The sequence below is a fragment of the Protopterus annectens genome, chromosome 14.part0 (genome assembly GCF_019279795.1).
Source record: "Protopterus annectens isolate FY-2018-M chromosome 14.part0, PAN1.0, whole genome shotgun sequence".
NCBI classification, from domain to species: domain Eukaryota; kingdom Metazoa; phylum Chordata; order Ceratodontiformes; family Protopteridae; genus Protopterus; species Protopterus annectens.
The window spans coordinates 956,162,542-956,182,606 of record NC_056748.1 but is presented as its reverse complement, the minus strand read 5'-3'; the positions used below and the strand labels follow the sequence as shown (position 1 = coordinate 956,182,606).

Here is a 20,065-nt window from a genome sequence, read left to right as displayed (position 1 = left end):
AAAATTAAGTGCACTAGCATGAAGAAATCTGGAGCTACTTAAGCAATATTTGTTTAGGAAGCCAGGATTTACAGAGCATTCTATGTCACCGGTCTTTGTATACTGCTTATATAATATGAGGCTTTACTGAATTTGTTATATAGCTGCCAGAGAAGCACTATTTTTACATGGCTTTGAAAAAGAATTTGCGATATTATCTTGCATGTGTTTTATACAGTATGTATGGTTTGGATTATTACTATTCAGTTTAGAATTTGATGTTTTGTTATAAGTGGATATAGTTATTTATGTATGAGTGCATTTTTAGCATAAACTGTAAATGATATATATTTTTTGCAAGTCAGTTGAGTGTTTTCCTGTTTTGAATTTTATGACATTGAACATGATGACTTTGGCTTTCAGTAGTCTTCAGTTTCTAGTTGCAGCATTGTTAACAACTTGATGTGGGGAGGGGGGGTCATAGAATGATGATGTTGTAATTAAGCTAGACATTCTATGGGTTGTCTTTAATGACTACCCTCTATATTAGTAGTAGTTGTTTAAAGTAATTTTATTAAAGTCTGAGGAAGTGTTAGGACCAGAACGCAGAAGCACTCATTATGTTTCAGTAAATGACCATACTTTTTCCAAATGTGAAGACTGTCATGATTTGCATTACAGCTATCTTTGCTTTTGAGGGATCATATCCTGAAATAACACTTTTTTTGCCACCCATTAATATATTTTATTGCAATAAAGGCAACTATGATTATATGCCACCTTCTCCTCTACTTCAGATTGTCAGGAATTATCTAGCAAAGTAGCAGTACCCCATTTTCTGCCCTTTTCCTTCCCATACTAGATGCTAATCTAAATCCCATTTCTTTGGAATTTTAAATGTTCTCTGTCATTCAGATGTGTCTTCCAGTCCCGTAACTGTAAGTTTACATTTCTTAATTATCTGGATTCAGTCTACTAACACTGTGTTCCACATTAACAATGAGCTAATGACCATCAGATGTTTATATATGTACTAATTCGGCCTTAATTATTTTTGTCACATTTGGCTTTTCCTTTTTTCCTCTGCATTAAACCATTTTCACATGCTTGTGCCATGAGTTCTTAGTGTCCAATTCAGTGCTCCCACTTGAGAAATGCAATCTCTCTGTTTTGGAGGTTGCTGTCCGGTAGCATCGGTCCACTTTCCACCTCCAGTGTAAGGTAAGTACTCCTTTTAGCATTCCATAGTAACCTTCACTTTCTCAATCAGAACTTTGCTTGACATAGATGGGTAGCTTGTTCCAGAGTATGGGAAGTCTCTGGGACAGGAATCTATCCCTCCAGCATGCCCTGTTTATTATGATGACAAGGTTTAGGTCCCTAGAGCGTGTAGCTCAGAGGGATTGGGATTTCTTTAGGTATAGCATGTCCAACAGCTCTGGGTTTGACATAGCTTTGTATGTTAGACAGAGATCACCTCAGAGTAGGCGGTATGCTATAGAGTACGGTCAGTGTAAGGCATCTGTTTGAGGCCAGTAATCCTCTTTGTGAGGTGCTTCTGTGGCCTTTCCAGCTGCTGCAGATGTCTTGTGAGGTACATTCCAAAAGGGGCGTTGTACTCTATAATGGGTCTAATGAGTGTCGAGCAGAGGGGAACGATGAACTCTTTTTTTCCTGGATGAGAACCGTTTTGTGATGAGGTGTGCCATGTAGAAGGATTTCCTGACTACTGTGGTGATGTGATTATCAAAGGAGAGACTACTGTCCACCTGGGTCCCAAGGTCTCTTATCACACATTCAGCGTTAAGCAGACTGCCGCCTATGTGGTAGTTCATAGGTACAGAGTTTTTACCAAAGCAGGTGAGAATGCACTTTTTGGCATTGAGCTTGAGGCCATGGTTCTGACACCAGGTATCTGTCTCAGTGAGGCCCTTCTGTAGGATGCCCACATCATTTGAGGACTTGACTATGGCTCCTAGTTTGCAGTCATCTGCAAACTTCGTTAGCCAGAGGTCTTCTGTGTTAGCCTGTACTTCAGAGAAGTAGATACCAAACAGGAGAGGTCCCAGGAGCCTTCTTTCCCAGTGGTGCAGGCCTGCTGATTAGTTAGTTGCCCTTCTTTATGGGGAGACCTAGTTAGGATAAATATTTGTTTTCTAGTTTGTTTGGGAGATGTGTCTGGATTTACAGCTTCATTGCTGCACTCTTGAACTTAGCTTTCTAGTAGATTCTAAATGTTGGGGCTGTCTGACTAGGAGATCCTAAGTTTTGGGGCTTTGTATGAGGGCATGGCTGCATATGCTGTAGGGGTGTTTACTGCATAGCATTGATTTTAAGTGGTCATGTTACCTTCAGTAGACTGACTACTTTTATGGAGTGGCAGCTTTTTGTAGTTGGGCATTGTTTCTGCATTGGTTCACAGTCTCAGCTATCAGTCTGGGTGTGTAGTGCTGCCATCTTGGGACTTGCGCAGTTATTCACACTGGGTACTTATTTTCATTTGGATTATACATTTTTTGCCTGCATGGTGCACATCTACCTATCTATTATACTGCTGTGCTGTACTGTTGTTTATGGATTGCACATGGCCTGTTTCTATCCTTTTTATCTGTATACTATCTCAGCACAATATAGTCCATGTCTCTCAATCCCTCCCAGAGTAAATAAGGAGTATGCTGGATATCATATAAAGACAGACAGACTGTTTCTTTTTGGTTGAACTTAGAGAAGAAAGCATTAAAAGAAAACAGAAAATACGTACAGACAATAACAAGTTAATAAAGACTAAACCATGCTGAATGCAGGGAGTTAAACAGTAGATGCAAAAAGAAAAAGAAATGTTCATAGTCCGTTATTCACCTTAATTGGATACTGACAACCAAGTTTTTACATGTATGGTCAGGAGTTACCTTAAAAAGACTGTTTTATCTCAAAAGTGTTTTAAGTGCAGCAGATGCTTAGAAAATCTGTTTATAGGGCTGGTGATAATGATTTCAGCTGTGTGATGTCACCAGGCATTTCTGTAGTTACAGCCTACTGACACCTATTGGCATCAAATTTTACTGTTTCATATTTGCATTAATAATTCCAAAACCATGCTACAAAATTTATTTATTTATTTTACATTTGTTTACCGGAATAGTCAGACTGGATACATGTCCATTTTCAGCAGAGGCCCGGGGAGAAAAGCTTCAAATAGACAAACTTACATAGATTACACAAGAAGTTGGATAACATTAGAAAATATAAAACAAAGTGATTATGTACAATGGCTTAGTAGTGTTCCCTAGTAGGGACTCACAATTCTCATGGACAGACACAATTAAAAGCAAGAGACATCAGATTAGATATAGAGCTTGGTGATGTAGTTGCATGTTATGATATTTGCAGATTATGCTTTCAGTTTATAACTTAAGGGTTGGTACATGGGCAAAGCCAGTTCACTTTGAGATACTGTTTGAGGTTTTTTTTTTTTTGAAGAGACTTTTGGAGGATTGTAGAATTATATAGTTTGGCAACGGATTCCAGGTTTTGCCAACAAAGTTGGCAAACAGGGATTCACCAGCAGAGTTATTAGCTTTGTGAGTTTGGACCAGTAGTTTGTTGGCTGACCGTAGGGACCTCAGGTTGCTATATGGCTTAATAATATTTATAATTGAGGGGGTATCCTCAAGGTGGTACAGAATGTGCTATTAAGAGCTGATTGAATTGAATTAAGCTGGGCAGTTCTAGCCACCCTAGTTGTTTAAGGTTCTGGCAGTGGTGGGTTCTATAGGTGGAGCTAGTGGCGAATCTGGCAATATGATTGTAGCTATGGGACAGCTTACCTAGTTCGGATTTGTTGAGGTTTGAGAGTACAGGCGAGGCATATAAAAGAGTAGAGAGTAGGTGTGACCGGATGATTGAAGTCCTAGCCAGTGGGGTTAAAAATGTCTTGTTTCTATACAGTGATCCAAGCTTCTTATTGATGGTCTGTATGGTTTTGTTGACCTGTAGGTCAAATTTGAGATTGTTGTCTATAATAACTCCTAGATGTTTGGTGTGTTGATTTGGGGAGATAGTGGTACCATTGTTATACATGACAGAATGAAAGTGTGGCAGATCTACTAGTGAGGGTGAAGAGTAGAAGTTTATTTTTATTTAGGTTCAGCAGTATGCATTGGTTGGTGCGCCAGTTCTCAATAGTGTTAAATGTATTTTGGGTTAGGATTTGCAGTTCGGATGGGGAGGTGGCTGAGCAGATCAGAGTGGAATCATCTGCATATTGAATACAGGTAGCTTTAGGGATAAATTATTAAAAGTTTTTATATTAAAGCTTACATAATGGCAAACACAACTGTACTGATATTTTAACTGTCTAGTGTAGGTAAAGGGATATTGTTAATAAAATATTTATATTGTCATAAATTTCACCTTTTTTAAATATCTTAGCAGTCGAGTAGCAGACCTGCTTAGCCTTGTATGAAAGGTCTCAGCTAGATGAATAAAATGCTGTTGACAGAATGTGTGTAACGTGAGTGGTTGCTGTGATAATGCAAGTTGTTTACAAAATATTACAAAGTTAATAGTTACTATGTTTACTGTGACTTATAAAATCAAGTTTAGTGCCTAGCAGCTGAAGAATACTACCATTATAAAAATATTTTATTATGAAGAAGTCTGTCTTTTGCACTTCTTTAGTAACTCCCATGGATTTTGAGATATGAACATTTGTTTGAGATGAGGTAATAATTTGAGTCTATCAAAAAGCTTAGACTCTGACAACTGGAAATTATAATATGAACCATACCTCCCAACTGTCCAGATTTTCACAGAATATCCAGATTTTTGCCTCATTTTATTTGTTCCTCATGGTTTTCTGGCAAATCACTGAGTTTTGAAGTCACTAACTAATGACATAAATTTGAGTTTGACTTCATATCCTTCACATAATGAATACAACCAAAGTCCTGTTATTCTACAAACTTTCTGAGTTTCTAAGAGCAGTATTTAAACTATGTCCTTATTTTTGGTCCTTTGTCTTCCCATTATTTTTGGCTTTGTCCAGATTTCTTGCTCTAAGAAATTAAGAGATATAATGCAAACTTACAAAGCTCCATTGCAGGGAATTCGTTAACTTTCCCAATTGCATTGACCATGGACTTGTGCCTTAGTTACTGTTTTGGTAGTTTTGTTGTTACATGCACTATGTTCCATATATTACAAGTTTTTGGAATTAAACATTGCTGTTAAATGTATTATCTGAGCACAGTTTGCTACTACGTTTTAAATTTACCCTTAGTAAAAGAGACACGTCTTGTTTTAAATTTGTACTGTAATCATTGCAGGATATGTTCCCAAATGAATGACTGTTGTATATGTTTTGCACTGCACATGATTTTAGATGTACTGGAAATGTACTGTGCAAAGGTCATTTTTACACTGCATTTAAGAAAATCTCTAAAATCATCTACACATGACAGCACATTTCTCTTGTAACCTATTTCATTAATACAACCTTCACTACATATAAAAATTATTTATAGGCTAGTGGGGTTGGATAATAAACTGCTTATTTTTTCACAACTTCTGTAAAATGTTTCCATAATTATTTTATAACATGTTGCATAGATTTCAGGTTACCTTCCCAGTAAGATGTTTTCTCCTGGGAGAGCAATGACCCGCGTTATGATTAGTTTACACCAGGAGGTACTGCTAGTATAATAAAGGACCCAAGGAAGTCAAACATAGAGGTTAACAAAAAGAAGGAAAAAATAATGAGAGTGGAAGATTAGGAAGGCCTGGGATGTGGATAGTTCAACAAGTGTTAAGTTATAAAACCAAAAAATAAAAGTTGCAAAAATCAAAAGGCATAGGGTTTAGATGAACTCATAAGATTGACTTTCTGAAATCAAAGTCAGTAAAATTGGTATTGCTATCCTCCAGCACATGGTAGACTAAAACAATCAATCACTGTGATGCAGAACTTAACAAAAAGTCTATTATATGGTATTAGTTATGTAAGCATCTACTAATTTTAATTTACTTTTTTTACAGTGCCACATTCAAAAGAAGAGATTTCTGTGTCAACAAATGGTTCATCTATTTCTGTAAAATATGAGGTAAGATAAATGTGAATCTTAACATTTTTTTACTCTGTGTATGCATCTGTCTGTCTGTACAGAACTATATGTAGCTCTATATAGCAGTATAAAAGATATATAAATCTATTGATATACACGTGTGCATATTAACATATCTTGACTGGTGCCTGTGGCTGAAATACATGGATGTGAAGTCCTTTATTAATCATTATCTTATTCCATTCTGACCATTTGAACATAGGATTTAGGGACACGCTTTGCTAAAGCTTAGACATTTCGCATCTATAGATCATTTGTAACCTATTATGCAGTATCCTAGTTAAAGAACTCTAAAGAAGTCAGTACAGAGTACCATACCATTTTTAACACCTTTATTGAATTATCACTTGGACAAACATACATTTATATAAAATAAACGGAACCATGTTAATGTGTTCACAGTTACAAACATTATACATTGCATATATTATTTTATCCAGTTATCAGCCCAGCATTGAATAAATTGATCAATTCCTGCCTTCCCTTAAACCTCATTTCTCTATAACAATGCTCTGCATGTATTATTCCCACAATTTCCATTTTTTCTATGTAATTTGCTCTTGCTCGTGTCTCAAGATCCCTTTTCCAGTTTTTTATCATTATTATAATTGCTACTTCAAATACGGTTAATTTAGGCTTTGATTTTGATTTTCTACTAATTGCATTTTTTCCTAGCCATCATAATTAAATTTAACAAGGCCTTACTATGTCTAGGCAATTTAGATCCTGTATCCCAGCGCATAAAAATGAATTTCCTTCGTTACTGCTCACTCAAGATTTCTGTCAGAGTACTCCGTAGGGAATTTTTAAAGTTTGCCAAATCATTACATTCACAAAAGATGTTTCTAGTTATCTCTCTCTCTCTTCCTCATCACACTTTCAACATTTGCCATCTACCTGAGGAAAAATTCTAGAGTTTGCTTTGGGTGTAAAAAAATACCCATGCAAACACTTTCAAGCAAACATGTTAAATCTTCTACCCTTTGTTACATATTTTGGGAGCTGTACATATGTCATTTCATTGATTCCTTTTGAATTGTTTATCCATTCTACCATCCCAGCCTTTTCTAACCTCCTCTGATGGATTCCTATAGTTATTGTGCACTGTTTTACATGCCCTATTAATTATCCATTTTCTAACAGCAGTTTCTGTTCTTGATACAGCTAAAAACTCTGCCTGAGCAGATCTTTCACTTAGGATTCCCCTGTCCCATTCTCTTTGTTTATCTTCTGATATCAGTTCTTGATAAGGGAAGGCAGACTGTAGCCTGCAGTTCAAATGTCTTCTTGGCCTCTTCTCACTCTTACCTTTCCCTCTCTAGCTGTTTGCTCCCAACACCTTGGTTCCTTTGCCAGTTTTCTCCAGTAAATTCCAGACCCCTCTTGCCTGTTTTGTGTGTCCCTAATTGTAATAATTGCTATAGGCAGAATCTTCTTTCTCTGTTCCCACTTTAGCTTAGTGTTTAGAATACTGTCTACCACTTTATGACTATAATATTCTGTATGACTGCTGTTATTCTCCTTAAATATCTTCATCCAAAATCCAGCTCTCTCCTTATTTCTTGAATTTCCTTCCTGTTTCATCATCCTTTTCTACTTTGAATTATAGCTTCCTGTGTGTGTTACGTATATGATCCTTAACTATGTAGCTCTAAAATTTCCCTTCAAATCAGGTAATCCTAAACCACTTCCTTCTCTTGGAAGGATCAACTTATCCCACTTGACTGTTGCCCTCTTCCCCTCCCAGTTAAAATCTTTCAACTCTTTATTACTGTCCTCAACTTCTCCTCTGGATGATAAAAATAAGCCTGACCTGTTTAGAAAACTAATGGGACTAAAACATTTTCACAGCTTGTATCTTGATGTCTGTGTCCATAAACAAGAACTTCCAGCTTCTCGGTTTTTGTATTATCTTTTGTTCAGTCTCTGCACTCATATCCTTATTTCCCATAACAGAATCGTTTTAATCCATACTCCTAAATACTTAATTTTATCATGTGCCCCATAAATATGAGTACTGCTGAATCGAGTTGTGTGTGGGTACATAATTTACAGCCATATTTTTTGTATTATCTTCATTCATTTTATATCCCAAAATGACTTGAAGCTGTCTCAGAATGTTCCACAACACTACAGTACATTTTTCTGGTGTTAGGTACAAAATAATATAATCTACAAATAAAGCTAACTTTAATTACCATGCAATCCTTGAATTTCTGAGTCCTTTATTTTCTTTGCCAATGGCTCTAAATATAATGTAATTAACAAAGGGGGAAAAAGGACACCCCTGCCTGGATCCTCTGTCCAGACACAACTTATCAGAGAGGAACCCTCCCACTTAATTTTTTTGCCTCCAATCCATCATGTATCCCTCTAATTAACCTAATTATTGTTTCAGGAAATGCAAATTAGCCCATTGACCTGCTCATAAAATCCCAGCTCACAATGCCAAATGCTTTCTCTGCATCAAGACCCACTAACAACAGTGGTATTTCCTTATATTTTGCTTCACTCTGGATCATCTTTGTTCTATTAATGTTGTCAAATGTTTGCCTCCCCTACACAAAACTACATTGATCCATATCTGTCAGTTCTGGCAAAACCTTTGCCATACTTTTAGCTATTATAGACATAAACACCTATAATCATGATTTAAAATTGAAATGGAGCTGTATGAACCCATGTCTAATGGGTCTTTACTGTCTGTAGGTATTACAGACACCATAGCTGTCTTCCAGGATGTTTGTGCCTTCCCTCCCTTTAAAATACTGTTAAATAAAACCTTCCAGATCTTTATCACATTCTTCCCTCCTAGCTTCCAAACTTCCACTGGAGTACATCTATTCCTGGAGACGTCCCTGTAGATTGGTTATACATCACCATTTTTATCTCATTTGCTACTATCTTAACTGTTAGCTGTTGAGCCTTATCAACTTCCAGCCTTGGCACATTTAAGTCTTCCATAAATATTTCCATTTGTGCTTTTTGTCCCAGTCGTCTTCAATAAACACATCACATCGAATGACATTTGACGACCTTTATTAAACTTGTATAAGCATAACTTTGTTAACCAATATTTATTAATTACAACTGAAGCATAGTCTAGCTGATATTAATCACAGCATGATCCATGTAATGTTAGCCAGAACAGCGTGACTTCGCTCATCCTAACCCAGTAAGCAGCATCCATACCTCCACTCACTTAATTTACTTATGAAGCAGTTTCCCACCACTCACTTCATATGCAATTTATTAAATTACATGTCCAACCAAATAAGCAGCTTACCTCTGCTTGCTTATTTTACTTATGAAGCAGCATCCCACCATTCACTTCATTTACCACTTATTGAATTAAACATCCAACCAAATAAGCTGTGTCCTTAATTCCGTTCGGTTATTTTACTTATAAAGCAGCATCCCAACACTCACTTCATGTACCACTTATTGAATTAAACATCCAAACCAGTAAGCAACATCCTTACCTCCGCTCTTATTTTATTTAACAAGCAGCCTCCAACTGCTCACTTTTTATTCCCAATTCATTGAAATGAACATCCAACACCAGAGAGGGAAGAGAAGAGGGGAAGCCTGTCCCTCTTGTCCACCCACCAGCCTGACCAGGCTGTTCCCCTTCCCTCTTACCAAACTGTCAAACAACCTAACCACCATTAAAAGGTAGCCAAACATCATTCTGTGTATGCCATCCTCTCTAAACCAGACTGGATCCCTGTTAATCAACACCAAAAGCCCTGCCATATAAGTACCAAAAGCTGCCAATTGACTAAACAGTTAAAGTAATGCAATGATCCCTCTCAAGTACTAAAATAATAACCATAACTTTTGTATATTAACTAAATTCACTTGTTCTATCTACCAATATTAACATTGTAATGGGTCCCAAGACAATCCCTGCCAAAGGTAACACCAGAACGTTAAACCCAGTGCCACACGAAACCACACAAGAGCAAATGCTTACCATCATGCCTAACTGCAGTCCTATCTTCCCACCCAATTTATATAATAATGACCAAAATGAGATTTCCTTTCAAAATCAGTTTGAGCAATCCTGCCATCACACCAACTATCCAGTATAAGCAGAAAAACAATGAACATAATACCCTTTGCTGACCAACAAACAACCTTCGAAATGACTAATATATACCATAACCTAAATGCCATATAAACTGTAACCCCATGAATCTACATTTCCCAACACTAACCCCTGCAACTAAAACTTACATTGACAATAGCCAAAGTCTTTCAATCTTCACACTCTTCACCTACACCAACCCTTTCAAACCAATGAGCCATCGACCAAGTTGTAGTAAGTTCACTTCACTTAGAATTGTCATGCATGCAGCTACAGTACCACAGACCAAGTTATTAACCCATACCCAAAACGACCCGAGTAAACTATCTGACATGCAACTACAGGACTCCAAAAGTTGAACAATATCCTTAATCTGCTGGTTGTCCGCCTTTCCTTCAAAGCTTTTCTTCCCATATGTTACCTATGCAGCTAATAAAGAATTAAAACATGGCCTACATCTGGAAGAATCCCAAACCATGCCTCACTTAAGCCTTCTAATTCCTACGTAGACAACAAAGCACCCAATTCCTGAAGTATCCCCAAAACACCTGTATACCTGCAATGCTTCCTGAAACCCTATCTGCAAAAATCACCCAAATCACAAGTGTAATGGTCCCCATGCTACTCTGTCTAAAAACCCTGACCTAGTATGTGACATTACCAATACCTACTTGAGGGACAGATTTGTCACCCCGAAGATACCACACCTTTGGACAAACACCTGTGTCCTGTCAAGCACAACACGTCATTGGCCCTCTACCAACACAGTTTAAACAACTGGATGGGTAACTGTAAATTCACCCCAAGTGATCTTCCCCTCTCCATCTTGGACAAGAGCAATCAATGCTGCATGTGGAAGCACAGGTTGAACTTGGCTGGCTTGTAAGAGCCCTGGAGCTGTAAGCCTAATAACTTCGGATGATCCTATGAGTGTTGTGACTACTCCAGCTGCAAAAACCCCACACTCCCTATAAACAATCCCAAACATGGTTTTACTCTGCCGCCCAACCTACCTCTTCCTCACTTGCCCCCACACTACCCCAAACTGCAGCAATTCTAATGTGCCTTAATGAACCTGAATAAAGTAGGATTACCTGTGACCTCATTGTGTGCCACTGCAGCCACCAGAATATCCACCCTGGCAGAATCAATTACCTTTCAACTCTACTTCCTTCAGGCCAGTGACCATTGCTCACTCTGCTCACTGCCCTCTGTGACCTCATTGCGCACCACTCTGGTGATCAAGACATCCACTGCCACAGCCTACATCACCTTTCGGGCCTATTTCCTTCTGGGCACCGACTGAGGTGCACTCTGCATCTCCCCACCTACAAAAGAAATAAAAACTGTAAAGTCTCGGCACACACATAACCAGAACTTCTTAATGATGACATTAAGCACTGTCAGAGGCCCTCCATGTTATCAGCTGCCCAGCGCTACACTTGCCCACAGCCTCCATCCCCAAGAGACTGGAGCCTTGGTAGCTTCCCCGCTGAGCTGATTTGTTCTGTAAGCATCCCTAATGAAACCTGCACCCAGCAGTGACAGTTACAATACCTAAAACACAAGAGAAATACCTCCATAACATATCCATACTGCTCAGGTGTACAGCATCCCAGGAAACTTTCCTCAGTTAGAACCACAGCAGTTCATGTTCGAACTGAATCCTTATTTCAGTAAAAGGCATATGCTGTAACTAAACTAATCAGCTGTTAACTGTCCTATGAGCCTCACAATTACATTTGTTAATGAGCCATTAAGAGCATTCCACCTTTTGCCCATTTGTACCACACTATAAATGGCAGCATTTCTAAAAGTATTGTGCCTAACAATGCAGCCCCTTCAAACCTACTACCTACCTAATACCCTTAACCATGATGAAACTGAAGTCATCACCTAATGTCAGTGAGGCAACCTTATCATTCTACCCTCTCCTTATTGCCTGGATAAAGCAGCCCTCAAGTCTGAGTATTCAACATCGTGAACCCTGAAAAGTTTGAAGAATGGACCTAAATTATGATGTAAAATTGTGTCCCACTCTGCCGCCTCTGTACAATAGCAATGTCCACTTACTGCAACTGGGAGTAAAAGTGTGCACAAAGCACACCGCTCCCACCTATTAGACCAAAAACAGTGACCGAAGGTAAAATATATTTGACTGTACAAAGTGAACACAAAATGTCTGTGTCCAGTGTACTGGGTTTGTCCCCTTAGGCATTCATCTGCTCACAGTATGAATCTGAGTGAGTCAGTTAACCATATAGTGGTCCAGGGTTGTCCCTGAAAAGAATTAATTTTGTCAGTGGCTGCTGGGCAGGGAGAACTACATTCGCTCTGCAATCCACCATGCCCTATCCCCTTCAACCACTACTCACGCTGTGGGCATGTGCAGCTAAAACCCACCTTTCATGGTCACCAAATGGCCTGCCAAAAAGCTCTTATGAACTATTGCAGCCCCAAAGCTATGAAGCCCAGTAGCTAACTATTCAGCAAATCCAGGCCATTACAAGCATACTTTCCTACCTTTTAAATCTGGACACAGCTGCCAAAATGAAACAAGATTGTACTAAATATACTGATTCATTGGTCAGTACTAGGCTAGCTGCCCTTGCAAGCTATTTTCAACCTATCTAGTTAACCTTTTGTGTGAATTAAACCCTGTACCTTCTATATATGCCAGGTTAAACAGCTTAACTATTATACTAACGTCACAACCCAAGATCCTGCGAAAGAATGTACCTCCCCATCCCCAGTGCATGGATACAAGATCAACTACAGTGTAGCAATGAGGCACATATCAGAATATTACCATTCTGCAACCCTTGGGCAATAACCAGGTCTGTTTACTATATATATATATATATATATATATATATATATATATATATATATATATATATATCCATAAAAGTGCGTGCGAACACACCTCTCACCCACCAAGGGGGACAGTGGGAAGAAAAAAAGGGGGGGCAACCTTCAACCATTGCTCCTACAAACCCAGAGTCAAGAGCACAGCAGGTCCCACAGCAGCACAAATCTTTGATGAACATGCAGTCTGCACTCGTGTCCATCACCACTCTTGCCAAGACTTCCCAAAACCACAATTTTATGAAAATGTACCAAAACATGAGGCAACACATACCTCTCAGCACTTTAAACGTAGAGAAAATGTTTGTCATTACAGTGTACCTTCTGTCTTCAATGACTTGCCACTAATTTTCCAGGAAACCAGCATGGAAACTGGACCAATTGTGAAGGAAAATTCTGGACAAGTCCTAAACATGGGGAGACAAAGGCTCAAAAGATACCTCTAATCCTCTTAGAAGAAATCTGGATAAACCCAACAAAATGGAGGGACAAAGATGCAAAAACAGGGACACATTCCAAACACCGCACCCATAAACCTAAAAAGATGTAAGAGCAACAAGGTTTGTTTTAACTTACATTATCCGAAGGACCTGAAGGCTGAAACTCAAACTGTGTCATTATTTAGAGCCTTCAGTCCTCCGATCATCCCAGTGATTTGCCAGAGAAACACAGACATTCCATTGGGAGCAGACCAACAACACGAGCCAAAAATCTGGATACTCTGTGAAACCCAAAAGCTGAGAGTGTAACACGTTCAGAACCAGCAGACTGGGCGTATACATCTGTGCACCGTCCAAGCATGCCACAAAGGTACACCTCAAATTTTCCAACGAGGCTGCCAAGACAAAAATGGGTAAGCACTACTACCTAAGGTGCCCATAACCCTAATAATGTCATTGGTGGTTTAGTGAGTTTTCTCCATAGAGATCTGTGCCTGTCTCAAAACCTTAATTTCTCAACCATAAGTGAGCTTGTGCTGTTACGAAACCTACACTTACTGGGAAAAGAATTAGCAGAAGACCCTTGTGTGCTATTAATTCTTTATGTATGTATCTATATAATCTATATATCTATATCTATGTATATATCTATATCTATATCTATATGTGTGTGTGTGTATGTGTGTGTATATATATATATATATATATATATATATATATATATATATATACATTCCAATTAAGCAGCTAAACAGCTGCAGCTGCAAATCAGCATGCAAAGCCCAGGACCACTACTTGCAGAGCTTCCTAGGGTACAAGTAGCCATAGAAACTGCTAATTTTATCCACCACACAACAGCAACGGAAAAAACAGAGGTAGGCAAACTTTCCTGTTTTCTTTTTTTTTAGAATAACGGGTATTGTGCTACCATAAAATTCAATTGAATTGCCAACCATTCAAGACTACTGTTAACCAACAATGCTCGCCACCATTGCGAATGCGTGTAACACCTACACAGCCTGCAAAAGGAAGCAAGGAACAATGGCTCACGAAACACTACAAACAAAATCGCCAACACGAGTAGAGAGTAGAGTATAGTGTTAACGTCTTTTTGAATCTGTACAACAGAAAAACCACTATCTTAATAGGTTGTGCTACAGCCATCGCTCTCCTGGGCTTGTCACAGTCCTAAAAAGGCTTCTGCAGACAGGAAAACTCATCCCCACCACAAACGATCCTAAACCAGCGGTGCGACTGACGATTATCCCCTACCCAAGTCACTCCAACCCAAAACGGCCCTTCAGCAGCCAAGAAAAACCCCAACGAAGAGTTGTTACCCGCAGCCCAACTACAAAGCACTGAACTCCCAGCAAAACAGAACCCAAGCCATTATTAAGTAGCACCTCATACAGTCTGTAACTCACACAGACTCCTCAGTTAAACAAAGAATTAAAACTCTACCACCCATGCACACCCAGCTTAACTAATCAGTCAAGCACAAAGCCCACCTACCCAGTCAGTTAAAAAAAGTGTGTGTGTGTGATATATATATATATATATATATATATATATATATATATATATATATATATATATATATATATATATATATATAGGTTTTTGTGATATAAAAAAATGAGATCACAAGAAATCATTTCAAAATGTTTCCTACCTTTATTTGACCTATAAATTGTACAATTCAATTGAAAAACAAATCTGTTAGTGGAAAAAATATATAAAAAATAAAAAATAAGTGTGCACACCCTTAAACTAATACTTTGTTGAAGCACCTTTTGATTTAATTACAGCATTCAGTCTTCTTGGGTACAAGTCTGTCAGCATGGCACGTCTTGACTTGGCAATATTTGCCCACTCTCCCTTACAAAGGACTCCAAATGTGTCAGATTGCGGGGGCATCTCTTGTGCACAGCCCTCTTCAGGTCACCCCACAGATATTCTAATGGATTTAGGCCTGGGTTGTGGCTGGGCCATTCCAAAACTTTAATTTTCTTCTGGTGAAGCCATTTTTTTGGTGATTTGGATGTATGCTTGGGGTCATTGTCTTGCTGAAAGGTGAAATTCCTCTTCATCTTCAATTTTCTAGCAGACACCTGAAGGTTTTGTGCCAAAAGTGACTGGTATTTGGAACTGTTCATAATTTCCTCCACCTTGACTAAAGCTCCAGTTCTAGCTGAAGAAAAGCAACCCCAAAGCATGATACTGCCACCACCATGCTTCACTGTGGGGATGGTGTTCTATTGGTCATGCGAAGTGTTGTTTTTGCACCAAACATGCCTTTTGCAATTGTGGCCAAAAAGTTCAACCTTGGTGTCAGACCATAGCACATTTTCCCACATGCTTTTGGGAGACTTGATGTATTATTTTGCAAATTTTACCCAGGCCTGGATGTTTTTCTGTGTTAGAAAAGGCTTCTCTCTTGCAATCCCACCCCATAGGCCAGACATATGAAGAATACGGGAGATTGTTTTCACATGTAGTAGACAACCAGCCAGAAATTCCTGCAGCTCCTTCAGTGTTGCTGTAGGTCTCTTGGCAGCTTCCCTGACCACTTTTCATCTTGTCTTTTCATCAATGTTGGAGGGACGTCCAGTTCTTTGCAACATCACTGTTGTCCCATATTTTCTGCACTTTTTGATGACTTTTCTCAGTGTTCCATGGTATATCCAATGCAGTGGAAAATTTTTTGTACCCTTCTCCTGACTGATAGCTTTCAGCAATGAGATCCCTTTGATATTTTGTAAGCTCTCTGCAATCCATGGCTTTTCCTGTAGCAAGCAACTGAGTAAATGTCAGGAAAATCCTACTAGGACAGCTGAACTTTATTTGGAGTTAATCAGAGTCACTTTAAGTGATGGCAGGTGTGCACCCAAGAAGACTGAATGCAGTAGTTAAATCAACTTATGCAACCAGTTTATTGTATGTTTTTTTATTTTTTTTCCCCTAACATATTTGTTTTTCAATTGAATTGTACAGATTATAGGTCACATTAAAGGTGGGAAAAGTTTTGAAATGATTTATTGTGGTCTAATTTTTTATATAATTTTTTAACAGGGTTGTGTACGAGTTTTCTATTCACTGTATATATATATATATATATATATATATATATATATATACATACACACACACACACATATATATATATATATATACACACATCATACACACACACACACACACATATATATATATATACACACATCATACACACACACACACACACACACACATATACATACAGTGGGTATAAAAAGTGTACACACCCCTGTTAAAATGCCAGGTTTTTGTGATATAAAAAATGAGACCACAATAAATCATTTCAAAACCCCAAGCATACATCCAAATCAACAAAAGAATGGCTTCACCAGAAGAAAATTAAAGTTTTGGAATGGCCCAGCCAGAGCCCAGATGTAAATAAAGTAGAAAATCTGTGGGTTGACCTAAAGAGGGCTGTGCACAAGAGATGCCCTCACAATCTGACAGATTTGGAGTGCTTTTGCAAGGAAGAGTGGGTAAATATTGCCAAGTCGAGATGTGCCATGCTGATAGACTTGTACCCAAGAAGACTGAATGCTGTAATTAAATCAAAAGGTGCTTCAACAAAGTATTAGTTTAAGGGTTTGCACACTTATGCAACCATCTTATTGTACATTTTTTATTTTTTATATTTTTCCCCCAACAGATTTGTTTGTTTTTCATTTGAATTGCACAGGTTATAGGTCACATTAAAGGTGGGAAAAGTTTTGAATTGCTTTATTGTGGTCTCATTTTTTTATATCACAAAGGCCTGGCATTTTAACAGGGGTGTGTACACTTTTTATATCCACTGTATGTGTATATGAATATATATATATATATATATATATATATATATGGGTCTACTTTCATACACCGACACACACATCCCGACCCCAAAGAACCGACAACACACCACCCCGACACCGCAACATACCGAACAACAAAACACCGACACAAAATATGCCAAATACACAAGCACACAACAACACATCCACTAACCTAAACCTAAACCCTAACCCTAACGTCCGACACTATCGCACACTTCACCTACCTGCACCCTAACCCTAACTCACTTACCCACCCCTAACCCAAGCACCGACACCATCGCACACTTCACCTACCTGCACCCTAACCCTAACTCACTTACCCACCCCTAACCCAACCATCGCACACTTCACCTACCTGCACCCTAACCCTAACTCACTTACCCACCCCTAACCCAAGCACCGACACCATCGCACACTTCACCTACCTGCACCCTAACTCACTTAACCCGTCCCAAAACTACAGTCCCTCACTATCACACACTTACCTAACCCTACCTCCCACACAAACACACACTCACCTGTCCCACAGCCTAACCCGACATCCCACAATTTCACTTACCTGACCGATCCTAACTCCGCCACTGTCGCACACTCATCATGTGTCGGTCTTTCCGCTGTCTGAATCTCCCTGTCGGTGAACCTACCTGTCGGTCGCTTAGTCTCCTCTTCCTGTTGTCGGCGACGTCGTTCGGGTCTCCCGAAGTAGACCCATATATATATATATATATATATATATATATATATATATATATATATATAATATATTATATTCCCACCAAAATGTTACCCAGCTACACTTGCATAAACCCCTAAGCCCCTCCCTACCCTTACCTCATTTCCTCCCAATCATCTGTCATTCAAATTTAACTCTTTCATCCCCCTAACCTCTTAACTCCCACTAATATATTTATCTAACCCCCTGCTGAAGATGTCCCTGGACAAATTGGTTTGTTACTCAACCTCATTTCTTGATTTCAACATTCCTCTGCTTTACACAAACTGTCATAAAATTTCTGAATTATCTCTAATACCTCTGCAGTATATCTCATTATTTTTCTTGTTATAGTATCCTTAAGATTAGCAACAACCATTTCTACATTCTGTTGCCTAAATCATTGGTCTAAAAGTTTTTGTGCCCTATAGTTATTATCAAAAACAGTTGTTTAACAATAATCTTTCTATCCAGGTAGTCCTTTGTTTTCTCTTTAGCACTTTATATTTGTGCCTTCTGTTGTTCTGCAAGAACTCTCTTATTCTGTAATACTTTCACCTTTACAGCCCCTCTAAATAATTCTTGTTACTTTTTAATCATATGTCCTTTTTTAAGAGTAGTATACCATTTTACTAAAATTTCAGACTGTTTTTCTTAAACTTATAAATGCTATATGTGGCAGCTTCTTTGGCCTACTGTATCATATGCATTTGATTGGAGGGCAACAGTGATGAAGTAATGAAGCCAAAGCACATGGCTGTAGTGAATTGAAATGGGTGTATATGTCATACATTGGTATAGTGTGCACAAATCACAAAAAATTACCAAGGATACAATGCAGCAGCCAATGGCAGTAAGCTACTGAGATGAAAGTGCAGTCATTTTAATTTTGTTTAAATGCATTAGAATATGTTAGTGCATATTAAAATTTTGATAACTTCTATGCATTGCTGGATGCACAGCGTGGAAATTATCTAAGATTTTTGCCAGATTTATTCTTAATATTTTTTCTGCCCAGATTTAATGTATATTGCAATTTTGTGTTTCCATATTCTAAGGACAGTGTTGAATGGGTCTGTGTTTAGCATTTTGCAGCATAGTTGCAGTATGTCCCTTGCTTCTATGATGAATGTTTTGTAGACATTTCTTGGCTTATCAAATGAATCTTAAGTGAAACGTATTTGTTCATTATTCCGTTTTTTTCTTTTTAATATGACTTGTGTTTGAGTACGAACAAAGCTCGCCAGTACCCCTGTGCTGGCCACTGTGCCCTCTGCAGATCTCTAACTGTATAACTAAGAGGTCACCAAGCTATTGAATAAGGTATAGTATCATATGTGAGTTGCTTATTTAGTGCAGCAGTCTTAAATGTGTTTTTCTTAACTGATGCTAAATGGACTATGGGAGTACCTTTGACATATGTTTAGGTATTATAGATAGCTTTGGTGAACTGCTGTGAAATAGATACATTGAATGGGGGTATGACATGTTATGGTGTAGCAGAAATGCCTTGTTTTCTAAATAATTGTTCTTGCTACATGAGTGGACTTACAAGCTGGTAGTCAACAAGTGAGGTTGAAGGAATATAATACCTGTGGCTTTGCTTGTTAGGAAACAGAGGTCTCCCTTATTGGGAGACCTAGAAGCATAAAGTTATTGATGTGCACCCTATGATTTGAACATAGTCCCTATATTCTGTTTCATCCAGCCACCCATCTAGTCTGACTGATGAAGTACTGAACCGCCTGTATCTCATCCATCCATATGGTAGTGAACCTAAACTCAACCTCCTTCAGTTTTTTCTTCCCTTAATTCCTTTATGCCGTCCCTAACCTCAGATCTCATTTGCTGCCGTAGTGAATGAATGACTGACTGACCTTAACATTGTTATCCTTCAGATTTCTAGCTCCTTTCTAGTTAATCTCTGTTCTATAGTTAAACATCTTCATTTCTTCTCTTACAAGATTGTGGTCATTAACTTATTCCTT

General features: G+C 38.4%; 1 protein-coding gene across 1 annotated transcript in view; it reads left to right on the top strand.

Annotated features, from left to right (window-relative positions):
- LOC122789363 (tyrosine-protein phosphatase non-receptor type 13-like) overlaps positions 1 to 20,065 on the top strand; it is a 2,815,362-nt gene that overhangs the window by 1,953,982 nt on the left and 841,315 nt on the right. The window contains exon 33 of the mRNA XM_044056752.1: positions 6,016 to 6,080. Coding sequence (XP_043912687.1) covers positions 6,016 to 6,080 — 65 coding nt within the window. The remainder of the gene's footprint in view (positions 1 to 6,015; positions 6,081 to 20,065) is intronic.